General features: G+C 37.7%; 1 protein-coding gene across 1 annotated transcript; it reads left to right on the top strand.

Annotated features, from left to right (window-relative positions):
• The first annotated feature begins 291 nt into the window (after window positions 1-291).
• Window positions 292-19,407, top strand: ada (adenosine deaminase). The gene is made up of 11 exons (XM_079849093.1): window positions 292-708; window positions 4,568-4,629; window positions 5,239-5,364; window positions 10,109-10,252; window positions 10,386-10,501; window positions 11,663-11,784; window positions 12,384-12,455; window positions 12,815-12,916; window positions 17,168-17,235; window positions 18,172-18,301; window positions 18,400-19,407. The coding sequence occupies exons 1-11, from the start codon at window positions 667-669 to the stop codon at window positions 18,502-18,504; spliced, it is 1,089 nt and encodes a 362-aa protein (XP_079705219.1). The 5' UTR covers window positions 292-666; the 3' UTR covers window positions 18,505-19,407.
• Window positions 19,408-19,670: the final 263 nt, after the last annotated feature.

Genomic DNA, 19,670 nt, shown 5'->3' with positions numbered 1-19,670 from the left:
TACCTATCATTTTTTTATGGATTCTGGATTGGTAGGCTATTCTTTAGTAGGCTATTTAAATTCATACATTAAGAACGGATGCTGGGTTAAACAAGCTATTCGCCTAACTTCCTATTCTAGTCAGCCTTTATGCAACAGTAGACTAGTTAAGTTGTGAAAATGACTCTTTCTTATGTCACATAACTTAACTCGGATGTGTAAAGATGCCTACTGACATAAAATATAATTAAGCAAACCGTTAGTTTGGTAAACCTTTACCAAAACCACATCAAAGCGCAACGCGACGCAAATAGAACGCTTCCGACGCTTGCTTCAGCATTCTAGTGTGTCGCGTCGCGTCTATATCAGATGTGCCATTACTGTGTTTCTTAAAAGCTTCTAATAGGATTTCGGTTTAATCTCTTCGCAAGGCTTCGGGTGCGCTTGTCAGTTTGGGTTGGTCGGTTATTGTTGTAACCAGTTGAGCGTGTTTAGTTGGGTTATTGTACGATAATGTAGAGGCGGGTTCGTTGCTTTCATTATCTGTTCATAATAAGGCGTGTTCTTTGTCCGCGCGTGTATAATAGTAACGTGCATGGGCAAGCTGAACTTCATTGCTTGAGCTGACAGGTTCCGGTGTGTGTGTTCAAGTTATATCACGACAAACTTACTCTTCGAGTCAAGACAATGGCTGAAAAGAATGGGAAACCAGCATTTGACAAACCTAAGGTTAGTGTCATTACTGTTGTTGTTCTTAATATAGTCTTTATGCATTTAGGGTGAAATGCTGTTTTAAAAAAAATGTGTGTCCCATAAAGCCATAATCACCACACATTAAAATGCCAACATTTATGTCCTGATACCCTAACAACACCTAAAGTCATATTAAATCTGATGCTTAATAATAATAGGCTAATAAAAATGTAGAGACTTAATGGTAAAGGTATTTTAAGTGTTAAAATATAATTTATTTTAAGTAAAAAAGGAGAAAAAACATCATTATTCACACAAATAGTTAGAGATATATTTTTAAGAATAGGAGATAGTGATGCAAGTTGGTGCAGCAATATTCTAACAGTGATGTGTGTTAAGCACATAATGCATTGGCCACATACAGTAACACAGCAGTGATGAAGGAGAGAATGCTCCAGGATAATGTTCACACTTCTCGGCCTTCCAGGGAGTTCTGCCCTTTGGAGTTATTGCACTGACTCAGCAAGCAGAAGTCAGCCTGGAGAACTGATACCAAAAGCTTGCCGATAAGCAAATAATCTATGGAAGTGTCAATAACGTATGTGTAAGAGCTGACTGATAAGTTCTCTGTACTGTTCTTGTATTACAGTGACAATGTACAGGTGGATGACTGACAGCTGCATTACTGAAAGTAGAATTCAAGCCTATTCTTATGCAAATACTTTTTTGTGATTGTGCGCTATCCATTAAATCATTTTGAATGCATTGCACATATCTTAAAATTTATTTGAGAATTGCATGGTGTGAGAATCTGCCCTGTAATGCACAGCATTCTTTTGGGATGCCTCAGTGTAAACACATACTCAAAAGGTGTTAATTAGTTGTTTAATTTACATTCAAGAGGGCAATTAGATTGTAATTTGTAAAAGATCTAACAAAGAGCTGCAATCATTGTAGGTCTTAAATAAATGACCATTCCTTGGCTAAATCTCACCTTTCATAATACTCGCATTATGAGAAATTCAACAGATTAAGTGGCACTTGACAGGCAGTAATTTCCATAATTTATCAACCAAGAGTGTGTACATGATTATACAGTGAAACACTGAAAGGTCACACACCTCGATTGTTTTAATTGCCAACGAACAATAAGTGCTTTATCCAGTCTGAGTGACATATTAGCAACATTGTAAGAACAACATTGAATTACTCATCTATACACAAGAACGCCTTAACAACAAGACAGTATTTTGATAACATGTCTTACTTTTGATATTTGAGCACAGCAACATGGCTCGCAAAATAACTGTGGTAGAGCATGTGAGAAACTATATACATTATATTGTAGAATGCTTTGCAGCAGAAATGCACACTTTTGGGAGCTTTTATATTCAGCAAATTGTTTATTTTATGAATTAAACTGAATGCAGCCTAGTGAGGTTTTGAATAAATTATTGACTCTCTGTGGTCCCATTGGGCCTCGTGCTCTGTTAACCTGATCCGAGTAACTGAGCTGAAGACCAATGAAGTGAAAGCACTAGAGGTGACATCATCCTTGCTTAGTTCTGCCAAAGGCACACAGTGTCTTGCAGAAAATGATTTTAATAAACCTGAAAACGAATCACATTATCCTGGAATGTTTTGATTTAATATTGTTCGAGGGTGCAGTTCATCTTTTCTAACATTATAGACTCTAAAGCTTCACTTTAGGCTGAGCAGTTGACACTGTACTTTTGTACTGAAAAAGAATGTAAAGAATAGTTTTATTTCTTTGTATCAAGGCCAGTTTGCTTTGAGATTGTGTAGATTTATCAGGCATCTCAAGTAACAAAGCATGTGTTTTTCCGTCTTTGAGCTGCGCTGAAGGTGTTGATATCATTTCATGTAAAATGCAAATGCTACATGCAGTTGCACACCACCTTTTCCTCCTGGAGTGGGGGAAGGGTCTTAATACTCTGCTGCTTTCCTCTGTCTGGCTGGTCCCTGGAGATCACACTGCATAATCAGTGTTGATGTCTTTCAATATCTGGTTCCTATCATGCTCATGAGGGTCTGTTCTGTTTGAAAGTGGCCTCATCTTTTGTATATTATTGCATTGAGAAAATATGATCCACTTAACAGCCATTACTTAGGTTTTTTTGTAGAGCAGTTTGGTTAAAGATGTGGCGCAGCTGTTTGCATGTGCACAATGATCCTATCACCCCTCGTTACTTTTTAAAGGCACACTATGCAGTTTCCGTTTTTCTCAAACAGCGACCCCTAGAGTCACTGTGGAGTACTTGTATTTAACGTTATTGTCGTAAATACCACTCACGCAGAGCCATCTCTGCACTCTTCCGACCACGCTTTCTTCGTTTTCTTTGTCGACTCTGCCATGATTCCCGTCTGAAATGCGTGCTAGTGTCTTCCATAGAGGCTGCTTCATATGTTGTTGATGGATGTGACGTCGTGCCGCAAAGCAAGTCGTGATTCTCGCGAGATTTGTCGGGGCACCACCTCTCAAACTTGCATTGCTGGTTTTGCCAGCGGCAGTTGTGTTACTTTGTGTTACTTTTTATGGAAAGTTATGTTTTACGTTACTTTTGCATTACTTCTTCTCACCAGGGCTGGGCTCAGACACAAAAGTTCTATCTTTTGCAAATGTAAAGGCCCTTTCACACCAAAACTGTAATAAATAAGCCTCAGGCTGAAGGAATTGCAAATTCACGCCTGTACAGTAGAGGGCGGAGCTCAAACAAACCTTTCAGTTGTGCTGCCATTCTGGATCGCAGAAGAATAAGACGCATGAGAAGAAAGTTTAACACTCTTACTTTAGCAATTAAAAAAAAGGAAAGAAACACAAATGTGATGTTTATTTAAAGTAATTTTTGCTTATCGGTATGGTGAAATTCATCATTGAATGTCAGCAGCAAAGACATTGGTTAATAAAGTGAGATTAAATACATAAAGTATATTTGTGTTATTATGTTTCTGGAGTAAGTATATAGGCTATAATCTGTGTATTAAAAAATGGTGGGTGCTGGTGTTTCGCGTGCGTTCGGTCAATCAGCGTATACTAATGTTACTGGTAGTTCCGCCTATAGTGCTGGTTTAGACCCTACTCTGTAGTAGGAACTAAATTAGTTCCTCCAAAAGGAGTTCCTAGAACTAAAATCATTCCTAGTTCCTGCATGCCAAAAAAACTGATACTTCTGCCAATAGTTCTAGGAACTATGAAAATGTTCCTCCGGTGCGAAAGCCCCTAGTGTTTCTGATTAGTTCTCACATGTTCCTTGTCTTGTTAATCATCTAGGCCTATATATTTAAGCCCTTTGTTTTCATCTGTTCTTGTGTAAACATTTCTAGATTGTTCTGTGTGTTTATTAAAGGGATCATTAGAAGTCATAGTGTCTCGTGACACCATGAGAGCAGTTGATGCCACGTGGAGGGTTTTTCAATAGACAAGACTTTGTTTTTTTCTTTATGGTTTGCCTCTATTCTCCTTGCTGTTTATTTCACAGCTGCTGGTGAGTGGGGTCACAGTTTAATTTGTTCATCTGTCAGGACATCTCCCCCATGCTCTCAGTACATCTCAGCAGATTGGAGCCATTACATTCACTTCTCCCACAGCCGTCCCTGGCATCCCCAGCCTTTCCACTGAACTCATTTCACCCAGTCGTGCATTCCGCATTCTAGATGTGCTTCACGAGGAGCATTTCACAGCTGCGTGAGAAGGAAACTCCGCTAACTATTTGAATACGACATGCTGAAAGCTGAGCTCGGTTTTGACAATCGTGCTTCTGCTCTGTGGTATTAACAAGTGTCTCTATAATTCACTGTGACATGTTGTTCAGTGGTGTGAAAAAAGTCAATTGAAATACAGATGTATTTTATTGCTGCTCCTTTATCTTTGCAGGTTGAGCTACACGTGCATCTTGATGGTGCTATTCGAATTAAGACCATTATAGATGTAGCAAAGTAAGTGACATGCATTCCTATTACATACTGTGATAAATACACTAAGAACCATTCATATGTCAAGCCTTCTGGAGCCAAAAGGAAGAATTCCACATTTAAGTCAAATCTCTCAAATCAAATATGAACTACTTACAATGATTGTCTAGACTTATTTTTGAAGCCTGTCAGCCCATGGTCACTGTGAACTAAGAAGTTGTGACCTGCTTTAGTGTGTTTTTAGCCAAGAATGAAAGATTTGTGAATGCCAACAGGGTTTTTCCTTGGTCAGAATGATCTAGCAAACGAACACTGTCATCCACACACAGTACAAAGTACCCTATACCCATGTGAACTGCAAGCCCAGTACTGACAATAAATGCAAAGAAACAGCTTGGGATACTAACTTATCCTATTTATTCATGAAATAAAAAATATTCTGGATCGAGTGGTTTTCAAGTGGGAAAAAACCCTGACCTGGGCTATGGGATAAGCTTCAAATGAATTTTTATAATTATCTAAAAGCACCATATGTTCTTGGGTAAATGGATATTATGATACAGTAATTCTGTGGTCTTTCCATTAAAACTTTCAAAGCCCTAACTAGTGCCCTCTGTTGTAACTGTGTCTCAGGCGGCGGGGAATCACTCTACCTGTGAGCGGTGAGGATGAAATGAGAGACCTGTGCAAAGTTCACGAGCCGGTCAAAAAATTTGAAGAATTCCTTGATAAGTTCAAACACTACATGCCTGTCATTGCGTAAGTAGTTGTGTTGAGAAAATATCTGCTGATTTCAAATAATTTGTGTTGTGGATTTGCTTAAAGATCTTGCTTGTAATGGGATTTCATAGTATATTACATTACTCTCTTTAGATCAGTAAAAAATGTGGTTCCTCATGCATCAAATGATTCAAGGGTACCATATACTGTTGAGCCCCTTAGCTTAGGGAAGTCAATAATGAATTCCATGGATGTTAACTCAATTTTTCACACATATCTGAAGCATCGCTCAAGTAGTTAATAAGTGAGTGAGTGAGCCTGGTAGTGGATACACCCTCAAGGCCATAGTATCATTTCTGAGGTCCAACGTACATCTTTACATGCAGCTCATGTCACAGCTTCACCACGTGTCGCTATAGCAACAGACATATAACCTCGGCATAGGCTTTTCTGTTGTCCTTGCACACAATCCTCTCAACAAGAGTCAGATAATGTGACATTTTCTACTTGTTTCCACTCAGATTCATGAACATGAGAGATAAATGCTTTGACATGAAGACATGAAAAGCAGAGCCACCAGCAGTTTTGTAGGCCGGCAGCTGACAAGCTTCATTGAAAAGGAACCTCTAGTCCTTGGAAGCTTTAAAAGGGCCTTGTTTACAGCATGTGCGTCCCCCACAACACCACAGGGAACTCACTGGCTGTTTTTGGCTCCCACTAGACTCTTAATTGTCCTGTGCTTTAAACAGGCTCAATGCATGTCATGTGGTGTAAACCGGAAACATGCTTTGTTGCTCCAATCAAATGGCACTTTTATTTAGTACTTTCGAGCGTAATGTGACTAAGAGAAGGAAAAAACATCCGTGCCAGTGAGCTGATTAAAATAAGTATCATAGCGTTAGTGTTACTGAGTTGTAAAATTATTATGGCCTTTGCTATCTTGCAGTTGTGGGTGTTCTTAGAACATGTGGACATTGGAACATGGTTATGCAATTAAGAAACAATATTCAGTCAATTCAGCCATTTCTAACAGAATGTCTCTTTAAAGCATGTGTTATATTTGTCCATTGATAAAGAAGGAAAATCAATCAAATTACACATATTCACAACACTGAGTTCATAAGCAAAATAACCAGAGCTGTCATGTGTGTTTTTCCAATGATTTCATTACCTTTATAGTTATTCAATTAGCAGATGCTTTTATCAGAAGCAACTTACAAATGAGAAAACAGACAACATAAGCGATTCTAAGGCTGTGTGTTCACCAAAGCGTTTTTAGCCAGCTGAAAACGATACGCGCTCTGCCTATGGCCGCTTGAGAGCGTTTTTTTCAGTTGAGACACTTTGCTTGTTATGATACGGAACAGTGGCAGCTGATGCTAAACATATTTGGGGGTGGGGGGTGGGGGGCAAACAAACTGAATTATTAATGCAGGACTGGATGTAGTGATGATAATGTATCATTAGTCTACTGCTTAGCTAAAAATGGAAAAGTCACCATTTAAAGCATGCCATAAGGTAGGGTTGGGCAATAGCCAATTGCCAAAGAAATCTGAATTTTTGGGCTAAATGGCGATGTATGGTATAATCTCATTATTTACATTTTTTTCTATTTGAATTAAAAAAAATCTGTAGGCTATTTTATAAAACATTGTTTTATTTCATATCCTGATCAATATTGTGCTACAAAACAATGTTCATATTGAAGGCTATGAAAGCAAACACAGTGAATGTAACCTTGCTGTCTATCTACCTTGCAGTCTATCCAAAAAAGGGGTCAAATCACATTACATTCTAACATTGCGACATTACAATCTATAAACAAAATAATGCTTTTTAAAGAACTAGTTAAATTTACTAAACTTAAAATGAAAATAAATAAAAACAAAACTTATATCATAAAAATACATTCCTTTAGCATATTTACCAACAACAACAAATATTCAACAACAAATATTTTAGCAAAATATATTTATAATTTAGTGTATATTTTAGTCAGAATTATTGCGTTCCTATTCTATTGTGCATGCACGCGGCGGCGCTCGTTCATGGAAGTTTAGCTTTCAGAAGGCTCGTCCACTCATGACAGCAAAATGGAAAGATTTGCTTGACTTTCTAACATTTACAGATGGAGAATATGTCCGTGGAATGTAAGTTATGCACTGAGGAAATTACTGGATGTCACTTCAGCTTAAAGATTATTAATAGAGGTATATTTGTTTCCACCAATCGCTGCACAAGATAAGGATACGTCTGATGACGAAAGCACGTTAGTGCGAGCCCTCCCGAAACCCATAGAGAATGCATTGCAGTGCCTGCAGTTAACCACAAAAGTGTTACTTATATCTAATTTCACACATATTTTGTGTCTGTGTTGAATCTATATTAAAATGTCGATACAATGTAACATATTTTCTCTGGCTCTTGTTTTAAATTATTTTGTTCCGTTATTATGCTTGTTGTTGTCATCTGTTGACGTTGTACAAGCAGAATGTGGCGGTTGGTCGGTGCGGTATTAGTCCCGCCCCTCCTCCACTGTGATTGGACGGTTGGGTAAAAAGTGACAGTGATGAGCGCTGCGTTTTACCCAAAGTTGAACATTCTTCAACTCTCGGCAACCAGTAAAAAACGGCGGGCGATCAGCACTTCAGCGTAAAAAAAAACACACGCTCATGGCGTTTAAAAAACGCGGCGCTACCATTGAAAACAATTGAAAAAATATGGCAGCCGCGTGAAAAAACGCTTTGGTGGACACACGGCCTAAGGAGAAAGTAACATGAGAAATGTCACAATACAACATTTCTCAGAAAATATATACACACACACACACACAGGGCTTGACAAACGTTTTTGCTCACCAGCCACTGTGGCTAGTTGTTTTCCAAAGTTACTAGCCACTCAGCATTTTCACTGGCCACAATTTTGACATCGATACCATGGGGAAAAACTGCCATATACACTCACCTAAAGGATTATTAGGAACACCTGTTCAATTTCTCATTAATGCAATTATCTAATCAACCAATCACATGGCAGTTGCTTCAATGCATTTAGGGTTGTGGTCCTGGTCAAGACAATCTCCTGAACTCCAAACTGAATGTCAGAATGGGAAAGAAAGGTGATTTAAGCAATTTTGAGCGTGGCATGGTTGTTGGTGCCAGACGGGCCGGTCTGAGTATTTCACAATCTGCTCAGTTACTGGGATTTTCACGCACAACCATTTCTAGGGTTTACAAAGAATGGTGTGAAAAGGGAAAAACATCCAGTATGCGGCAGTCCTGTGGGCGAAAATGCCTTGTTGATGCTAGAGGTCAGAGGAGAATGGGCCAACTGATTCAAGCTGATAGAAGAGCAACTTTGACTGAAATAACCACTCGTTACAACCGAGGTATGCAGCAAAGCATTTGTGAAGCCACAACACGCACAACCTTGAGGCGGATGGGCTACAACAGCAGAAGACCCCACCGGGTACCACTCATCTCCACTACAAATAGGAAAAAGAGGCTACAATTTGCACGAGCTCACCAAAATTGGACAGTATGGATCCATCATGCCTTGTTACCACTGTGCAGGCTGCTGGTGGTGGTGTAATGGTGTGGGGGATGTTTTCTTGGCACACTTTAGGCCCCTTAGTGCCAATTGGGCATCGTTTAAATGCCACGGCCTACCTGAGCATTGTTTCTGACCATGTCCATCCCTTTATGACCACCATGTACCCATCCTCTGATGGCTACTTCCAGCAGGATAATGCACCATGTCACAAAGCTCGAATCATTTCAAATTGGTTTCTTGAACATGACAATGAGTTCACTGTACTAAAATGGCCCCCACAGTCACCAGATCTCAACCCAATAGAGCATCTTTGGGATGTGGTGGAACAGGAGCTTCGTGCCCTGGATGTGCATCCCACAAATCTCCATCAACTGCAAGATGCTATATTTCTAAAGATATAGATTATAGATATAGATATAGATATATTTTCTAAAGCTTTCAGCACCTTGTTGAATCAATGCCACGTAGAATTAAGGCAGTTCTGAAGGCGAAAGGGGGTCAAACACAGTATTAGTATGGTGTTCCTAATAATCCTTTAGGTGAGTGTAGATATCTTTAATATTATCTCATAATTTGGCAGCAGGTATATTAGGCTGCTGTCACTTTAAGCCCTGACACATGGGTTACACATGCGTTTTCTTTCTCAACTGTTTACTTCAAATTAAAACATAATATGTTTTAATCCATATATCTATTCTGCAGGAAATGAGTATTAAAAGCGTTTACGATTTTTCAGTGTTAATATATATCAGAAAATCGTTATTTTTGACAACACTACATTGCAGTTATGCCGGGGACACACTTAACGACTAGCTGAAACATTCTAATACTGAACTGAACACACTTACAGACTGTTTCCAACTACTGTAGCAGATTTTAAACCAACTGTGAACAGCGACTAAACGCAACTGTCTCTGACTCTGACTGAAATAAAGTTTGTTATTTCAGATGCCTTATTAAAAACACAACAACTGAAAAATGTATATATTATAAATAGAATTCAACCCGCCAAAGTGGCTAGTTACACACCACTGCTGAACTCCACCCCCATTTGGCGGGTGTTAATGTCAAGCCCTGGATATACATATATGCCAATTTGTTCGTTCAGCAATTTCTAACATCCTTGACATTCCTCAGAGGTATGGAGTGACTCTGTAGTCACAAGGCCCATTTGGGTAGTGGGTTTGTTTGTTTGTCTTGATGTGTTATCTGTTGCATGTTCCATCTGCAGTGGGGACCGAGAGGCCATCAAGAGAATAGCGTATGAGTTTGTAGAGACAAAGGCCAACGAGGGAGTGATTTATGTTGAAGCCAGATACAGCCCTCATCTACTGGCCAACAAGGGAGTGGATCCTATACAATGGGACCAAAAACCGTACGTGTACCAAATCTGCCGTTTTATTGCGTGCATTGTTTATTATCCTTATATGTTACAATAATCATGTTGGTTTGCATTTTCTCTTGCACAATAACACTGTTCTTGGCTTTGCTCTCTCTCTTCCTCCCAGAGGAGACATCACTCCAGATGATGTGGTGGACCTGGTGAACCAGGGATTTAAGGAGGGAGAGAAGGCCTTCAAAACTAAAGTCAGGTCCATTCTGTGCTGCATGCGTCATATGCCAAGTAATGCACTCTCACCTCTCACCTCTCCCCCTCAACCACCCCCACCCAGTGTGCTGTGTGTTTGAGAGGATACGCCTTACTGTAATCCTTCATTTAAAGCCCATTAATCCACAGCCGGATTGGCTCAGATTTTTTGTTCCCATCTTAAATTCAGATAAGATGGGCTGTTTGGAAATGCTGTTGTGAATTTGGAAGCCTTGGTGATTCATGTGCAATGTGTTTTGTAAATACATACACTATTCAAGTAACCCTTGAAACAACAGATTTGTCATGTACACTACCTTTCAAATGTTTGGGGTTGGTATGATCTTTACATTTTTTTATTTGAAAGAAGTATTTTTTGCTCACCAAGGCTGCATCTATTTGATCAAAACTAAAAACAGTAATATTGTGAAACATTTTTTATAATGTAAAATAACTGTGTTCTATTTAAATATATTTTAAAATGTAATTTCCCCGTGATGGCAAAGCTGAATTGTCAGTAGCCTTTACTCTAGTCTTCGGTGCCACATAATCCTTTAGAAATCATTCACACCAAGGACTATAACGATAACGATAAAGACATATTAAAAAAATCTTTCTAAAAAAAAAAAAGACAAAAGAATAGTAGAGTCCACACCACAACAATAACGAGAACAGCACAGAGAAACATAATCACAGAAATAATGATCCAGACATAGACTCTTTAAATCTTAAAGGGATAGTTCACCCAAAAATGAGAATTACCCCATGATTTACTCACCCTCAAGCCATCCTAGGTGTATATGACATTCTTCTTTCAGACGAATACAATCAGAGTTATATTAAAAAATGTCCTGGCTCTTCCAAGCTTTATAATGGCAGTGAATGGCCGTTTCTGTTTTGAAGTCCATCAAAGTGCATCTATCCATCATAAAAGTGCTCCGGTGGGTTAATAAAGGCCTTCTGAAGCGATTTGTCTTACACAAACTCATCGCTTCGCTTCAGAAGGCCTTTATTAACCCCCCAGAGCATTATCCCTTTAAGATTTAAATAGACATATACTTAAGAGTCAAAACAGAAATGACCATTCACTGCCATTAAAAAACATGCCAGGACATGGTAGTCAGGTAGCCAGGTAGTACCGGTATGTATGCACCCAAATCAATGACCTTTATAATCTATTGCTTATTGTCATTGTAGATTGGTCCATGGAAGTGGTCGAGCTTTGTAAGAAGTACTGTAAAGATGGAGTTGTGGCAATAGACCTAGCAGGAGATGAATCCCTAAGTTGTGAGAACACAGGACACAGGAGAGCATTTGAGGTAAGAACATATGCATACTTCATATAAGCTGCATTTGCAAACGGTTTCCAGCATGGAAAAACATAAAAATGTCACTGCTGCATTTTTCTCAGTAGATAATCTAGAGACAAACTCATCTTTATTACGCCTGTTAAAAAAAAAAATTGCCTGCACAGGATTCAATGAATTTGAAAGAACATAGATGATAATTGTATGTCTTAACAAATAGTTTTTCCTTGACTTCCCTGAAAAAATAATAAAAAAATAATACTTTTGGATATTTGAAGGACTAACATCATAGTAAAACTTTTTGATTAGTTGATGTATTTAAAACTTAAAGAGATTTAATTGTACTATGTTGATTTGGAACGTATTATCCATAATTTAGATAACAGACAGAGACATCTGTTTATACCATTAGCATGCTAAGAGCTGCAGCTGAGATGTTCAGGAAACAAAACACGCTTTTTTTGTCTAACTGAAGATTACAATCACGTGTTTGAAAGCCATATCTTTCACATCACATGCTACAGATACTGCAGTGCTATGTTTGGATACTACATCTGCAGAAAAGCAGGCAGTGTTCTAGCTGTGAGTTTACGGAGTTTTGTTTTTGGCAGGAAGCAGTCAGAAGCGAGGTGCACAGAACAGTGCATGCGGGAGAAGTGGGCCCTGCCAGTGTGGTGAAGGAGGTACATGTTTCCTCTTTTGCTCAGCATTTACATCGAATTCAGCAAGAACACGCTAACCACACAAAATGTGCTTTGCACGGCAACAGTGCTTGTCCATCTGCATTCTGTTGTGCAGATGGACAATTGTGTAACAATGCGGAGTCTGTTCTTAACTATCAGCTTTAGAGTGATTCTGAGGAAATTCTGTCTGTGAAGTACATTTCCTTCCTGAGTACTAAATCATATGGCAGACATTTTAGAAAATGCCACAACTGCTCAGCTCATTTTTCAAAATGTCACACCACAAAAAAAAAAAAAAACACGCCCTTGTATCTGAATATTTTTGCCAACCCTTCCCATAATGCATGTTCCCTTTGCAGGCTGTGGAAGTTCTGAAAGCAGAACGCATTGGACATGGATACAACACGCCTAAAGATCCAGCGCTGTACCAACAACTGCTCCAACAAAACATGCATTTTGAGGTAAGAGTAGATGGCAGCTTTCTGACAGTTGCAGAAATCACTGAGATACACACCCACATAAATGTACATCATTAGTCTGATAAAAATGCCATTAATGTGCATGACTTTACAATGTGTCATATAGATCTGCATGTTGCACTGGACTCCAGTCTTGGTCAAAGTGCTCATATACAATGGCCCAATGAGAAAGTAGCATTTGCAAACAATGACGATAAAGCTTTTCTCAGAACTAATTTCACTATAAAAAAAATGATACTTTTATTCAGCAAATATACATTAAATTGATCAAAAGTGACAGTATGTCATCACAAAAGATTTCTATTTTAAATAAATGCTGTACTTTTGAACATTCGATTTACCAAATTGAGCACCAAATCAGAACATTAGACTGATTTCTGAAGGATCATGTGACACTGAAGACTGGAGTAATGATGCTGAAAATTCAGCTTTACCATCACAGGAATACATTACATTTTAAAATACTAAACTATAATTTAAAAAATATAGTATTTTACAATATTATTGTTTTACTGTATTTTTTTATCAAATAAATGCAGTCTTGTTGAGCATAGTAGACTAATTTTTTAAAAATCTTACAGAATAAATGTAAACTTTTAAACAATAGTGTGAATAGAAATCCATTGCTAAATCATCCAGTGCAACAATACAAGGATAGACATCAAACTGCTGTTTTAATTCTTCCAAATAAATAATATAAAATTGCATTAATTATTCTTGAACTGACCAAAGTATTTAAACGGAAAAGATTACATTAAAAACATAAATTTTTAACAATAGTTGTTGAATACATATACATATATATATATATACACATACATACATATATACACACATATATTCATATACAGTCATGCTCAGAATTAATCATACCCCTGGTAAATATGATCAAAAATGGCTGTAAAAAATAAATCTGCACCTTTCATTTAAGTAAAAGAATTGAAAGTGGGGGGGAAATCACATTATAAAATAAATGTTTTTCTCCAAAACACGTTGGCCACAATTATTCATACCCTTTTATTAAATACCTTTTTGCAATCTCCTTATGCCAAGATAACAGCTCTGAGTCTTCTCCTATAATGCCTGATGAGTTTGGAGAACACCTGACAAGAGATCAGAGACCATTCCTCCTGACAGAATCTCTCCAGATCCTTCAGATTCCCAGATCCATGTTGGTGCTTCTTCTCTTCAGTTCACCCCACTCATCAGGTCAGGGGACTGAGACGGTCATGGCAGAAGCTTCATTTTGTGCTCCCTAACACATTTTTGTGTTGATTTTGATGTTTGTTTTGGAACGTTGTCCTGATGGAAGATCCAACCATGGCCCATTATAAGATTTCTAGCAGAAGGCGTCAGGTTTTGATTTTTTATCTGTTGATATTTGATAGAATCCACGATGCCATGTATCTGAACAAGAAGTCCAGGACCTCCAGCAGAAAAATAGGCCCACAACATTAAAGATCCAATAGTATATTAAATTGTACACATGGGGTACTTTTTATCCTTGTGTTCACCAAACCCATCTAGCGTGTTTGCTGCCAAAAAGCTCTTTTTTTAGTCTCATCTGACCACAGAACCCTGTGCCGTTTGAAGATCCAGTCGTGTCTGACAATTAAATTTGCTGGAGTTTGTTCTTGGATGAGCGAGGAGCATTTTTCTTGAAAACCTCCCAAACAACATGTGGGGATGTAGGGGTTGTTTGATTTTTTTTTAATAGGCTTTCTGACCCCAAGACTCAACTAATCTCTGCAATTCTCCATCTGTGGTCCTTGGAGAGTCTTTGGCCACTCAAACTTTCATCCTCACTGTCCATTAAGACAATATAGACACACATCCTCTTCCTGGCAGATTCGTAACATCTTTAGTTGATTATAACTTCTTAATTATTGCCCTTATGGTGGAAATGGGGATTTTCAATTCTTTAGCTATTTTCTTACAGTCACTCTCTATTTTGTGAAGCTCAACAATCTTTTGCTGCGCATCAGAACTATATTCTGTGGTTTTACTCATTGTGATTGATGATTCAGGGAATTTGGCCTTTGTGTTTCCTCATATTTAAACTCCTGTGAAACAAGAAGTCATAGCTGGACAATTTCATGTTCCTAGTCACCCTGGTGTGCTAAAAAAAGGTAAATATTAATGTGAATATACTTCAGAGATATTTTATTCATAAAAAATTCTAGGGGTATGAATAATTGTGGCCAGCGTGTTTTGGAGAAAAACATTTATTTCATAATGTGATTTCCCCCCCACTTTCAATTATTTTACTTCAATGAAAGGTTACATTTTTACCAGTTTTTTTAATGAAAGATCAAAAGGATAAACGATGCAGATTTATTTTTTTACAGCCATTTTTTATCATATTTACCAGGGGTATGATTAATTCTGAGCATGACTGTGTGTGTATATGTGTATATGTGTAATATATATATATATATATATATATATATATATATATATATATATATATATATACATTTGAAGTGGATCAAAACCTTTCATCAGTACATAAATTTTTAACAATACCCATTCTTGTTTGATGAACAACTTTGATGAACTTTTTCTATACACTTCAAATGTTAACTACTGTATATATACACATACATACAAACACACACACTTGCTAGTATATTGCACATTTTGATGTTTGTTATCTTTGAAAATATTTGACACAGATAACCAGATATTATTGCATTGGTTATGGCCACTTACCCTGATATCTTCGTTATGTAACATCTCGTTGTGTAATTAGCTGTGTGCTCCATGGCCTGAATCGGGTGTGTCAGATTAGTGAGACATTAAAGTTGCATGATGGGGCTCTGGACAGAAACTGAGAAACACCAAGTGGAATATTTCCTGAAATGTAAACCCATACCGCCCTCTAGTGGACAATTTAGTTAACATCTGTGTTTATACATGTGTCAGTGTACTAATATTTACATTTTTGCTACCAGAATATTTATGCAGGGTTCTCAAGTTTTATCAAAATCTTGGAGTGAGATCACATGCGGTTGGGGGAGGAGCCCTAATGGAGCCCCGCCCCCACCTGGCCCCGCCCCCCAATTTTACCCATTGTTCATAATTAACCAGCACAAACTGAAATTATAACAACTGGTAAATCTGATAAATGACAGAGCAATTAATCACATCAAATATACTCTTTAATGTTATATTTCAAAAATTAAGTTACAAAAAATTTACAAATTGCTCCAAACAGTTTGGAAAAACAAATATTTTTGCATTTTGAATGTGTCTAGTCGAAATGGTATAATGATTTATTGTGTGGTGGGACATTGAGAACAAATGACATATTAGAGTATTATTAAGGTATGTGTGTGTGTTTGTGTGTGTGTGTGTGTACACAAGAGTACACACTCCATCTTATGAAATGTGTTTTGTGTTGCAAGTGTTTGAAAAATACAAATGCAATGGCAATCAATGATTAATGTAACGTTATGTTTTGACAGGATATAAAATATTACCCAGAGCACTCTGCTTTAATACGTATGTAGCCTTAATGTAACTAGAAATACTATTAATACAGTATAATATATAATATAATTTAAAATAAAATAAATACATTTAAATGTATTTAAAATAAAATGAAGAAATACATCTTCATTCCTTCCCATACCCACTAACATTTCCCTTAGTTTCAGGTAACGTAAGCTAGCCAAACTGAGCCAAAGCTTCTGGCCTGGTTGCAAAGTAGTTGTAGAGTTTTTGACTGCATCAATAGTAATGTATACGATGGGCTATATATTAAATGTTCTAGCCTTAAAATGTTAGACGAGCTTTCTTACAACTTACTTTCTCCATCATCACGACGTGTGTTCGCGCGATGTTGTTGGTTACCTAGTAACGAACGTACGGTGGCCGAGAATGTTCCGTCAAGTTCCGTGTGTTCGCGCATCTGTGTTGCCTATTAACGAACGCAATCTGGCCGAGATACGTGCTGGCGGCAGGAAACTTCACTTTGTGTGCCCGCGCCTCGTATACAACGTTATATATAAAGCTTGTAGGACAACTCGGTTGGCATTGCCTTTTCAGCGTGAGAAATACACGGTGTGGCGTGTGAGCGTGTGAACTGGTTGAATTGCGTGTGTCTCACGGCCAATGCGTGAGACTTGAGAACCCTGATTTATGAGATGTTTAAAGGAGGTTAACGACATGCACACAATGTTCAACGTCACTGTGATCTTGATGGCGTTTATGTGTGTGTTCTTGTTTTAGACGTGCCCTGTCTCTAGCAGACTGACTGGAGCCTGTGACCCAGACTTCACTAAACATCCTCTCATCAAGTGAGAATAGGTTTAATTTACTTAATTTTTTTTTTTTAATGCATGTTCCTGGTCTTATTGTGAATTATTTATTGGTGCATGTTATTCCACTTTTCCATCAGTCAGGCCATTTGATGATGTCAACAAATAGCTATTTTAAAACAGTTTTAGCAAACTCCCATTAGGTCTGACTTCATTTCTGTTGCGTATAACGTCCTTTTTTTTTATCTAACCCATTCCCGAAAGATAAAATAAAATAGACCTACCGCTGTGCACTTTTAACACTTGACTACTGTGTTTCACTCAGAAATATGGCACATTTCAGAAGTAAATTGGGCAATTCATGTTAGAGCTTTTCACACTGTGCTTAACCACAGGTAATCTTCGTTCTAAACCCCGCTTTTAACCCCGTGTAAAGGAACGTTTCACACTTGTAATTTAGGGTGTGTTCACACTTGGCAGCTTTGCTTCGATTGGACAGAGCGCGCTGGAAAGATGAGTCTCACTCTCAGTCCACTTCCAAATGAACTCTGGTGCGGTTCGACTGAAATATGAACGCAACACGGACTAAAGAAATCTAAGCGAACCAAAAACAGGATGTGATGTCATAAGATATGACACTAAAAAGGACAGAATGCATAAGCATACCTGACATTTGTCCTTTCAAACGCTGAAAAATGTCTGTGACTGTCCAAAGCCAGTGGATACAAGCAACATGATTGGCTGTCTGTAGCTAAGCAACTCGCCGTAACATTCCAAAATTCATCCACTCCATTCTAAATTACAAGTGTGAAACATTCCTTATGGGGTTAAAAGCAGGGTTTAGAACGACGATAACCCGGGTTCAGCGCAGTGCGAAACGCCCTAAAGTAACCTAGGATTCTGTTTACCCGGGGTTTAGAATGACCCAGGGTTAACTATTTGGAAGTGTGAAAGGAATGCCCTGTTGTGTTTCAGATTCAAGAAGGACAAAGTCAACTACTCCTTAAACACAGATGATCCTACCATCTTTGACTCCACCTTGAACTCAGACTACCAGGTGGTGCAGGAATACATGGGCTTCACTGAAGAAGAATTCAAGAGACTGGTGAGATACAATTAGCCAAAAACACTCTAATGGAGTCCAAGATACAAATATCATGGAGAAAATGATTTTAATTATCCTGTCTGCTTCCCTTCCCACAGAATATAAATGCAGCTACGTCCTGCTTCCTTCCTGCAAATGAGAAAAATGAGCTTCTTAATCAACTCTATAAGGCCTATGGCATGGTGCAAAGCACCGGCTTTTGAGCGCAGCACTGTTGTAAACAAGTATGTCGCGAACAGAGCCTTTCAGGGTATTTGCCTTTTCACAAGTGAATGTGGGTCCTGATTCCTTGAAACCTGGAGAACTCATACATATTTCTCAATTTAATATTCAGGCTACACAAAAATAATAAAGACCATAAATACAACCCTCCATCAAAGATTTAACTTAAGACGTGCCATTCATCAAAAATGTTACATGTGTCTGTATATTTCATTAACCACTGTAAGCATACTGGTTGACCAAATGATTTTCATCTACATGGACATTTTTTCCTCAGGTTTTGTAATATCTGTAGCCTAAACATTAAATATTAGTCTTATTTCATATTTACTTAGTATAAACCACTATACTTTATGCTATTCTCAGTACAAGCACAGAATATTACCATAATGTAAAGAAGAAAAAAAACCATATGTTAAACATGTTAAGCTGTACAATGTATGAAAGTTTTTTTTTTTTTACAGTGGTAACAATGTATAAATCCAAAACATTAAACCAGAATATGATCTTATGTATGGTGCTTATCTTATGTATATTGTATAGTCTATGCATTATACAAACCTGTGGGTAAAATAATTAAATGACTATTAATATTATAGTTATTATTAGATGTGACTGGGTCTGATGATGAAATGCTGTGCAAAACCTTTTTAAATTTTGTCGTTGCTTTGTTCTAACACCAGAGGGCATTTACCAAAAGACGATTCATATAACTCAGGTTTGGAGTTTATCAGCTTAGTGAAAAATATTTGTGTCAGGTTTTACATTTTCTGTTGTATAATATGAACTGCATAGGCAAACAAGGACTATATGAATACTGTGGGAAGGAAGGGACTGAGAGCTTTCACTGTATAAACTATCAATACAAATAATTTTGCATTTTAATGCTTGTGTGATTCTTGACTTTGGTATGACAAAAATGTTGTAATGTTGTCATTAAGAGGGTCCTTAATTGGTCAATCGGGGCTTTCCGGCATCCCAAATGAATTGCCCCTTATTTTAGCCTACTATTTTTCTTTATTATTTTTGAAAAGTATAAGTATAATTTCAACTAAAATTTATGTCCAGATATTTATTTATTTGCTTAGAATAATGATAATCCATTACATATATCATAACTTTCCTACACAGTGACAATGTTTACTGT

The sequence above is a fragment of the Squalius cephalus genome (assembly GCF_949319135.1).
Source record: "Squalius cephalus genome assembly, chromosome: 18".
Taxonomy (NCBI): Eukaryota; Metazoa; Chordata; class Actinopteri; order Cypriniformes; family Leuciscidae; genus Squalius; species Squalius cephalus.
The sequence above is the reverse complement of the archived record's forward strand: the minus strand, read 5'-3'. Positions and strand labels throughout refer to the sequence as shown.

Excerpts from the sequence above, each read along its gene's own strand:
- ada (XM_079849093.1), top strand. The coding sequence starts at position 667 with ATGGCTGAAAAGAATGGGAAACCAGCATTTGACAAACCTAAG. Across the intron at positions 12,456-12,814 it reads CTGCCAGTGTGGTGAAGGAG|GCTGTGGAAGTTCTGAAAGC; the intron begins GTACATGTTTCC and ends TTCCCTTTGCAG. Across the intron at positions 18,302-18,399 it reads AAGAAGAATTCAAGAGACTG|AATATAAATGCAGCTACGTC; the intron begins GTGAGATACAAT and ends CCCTTCCCACAG.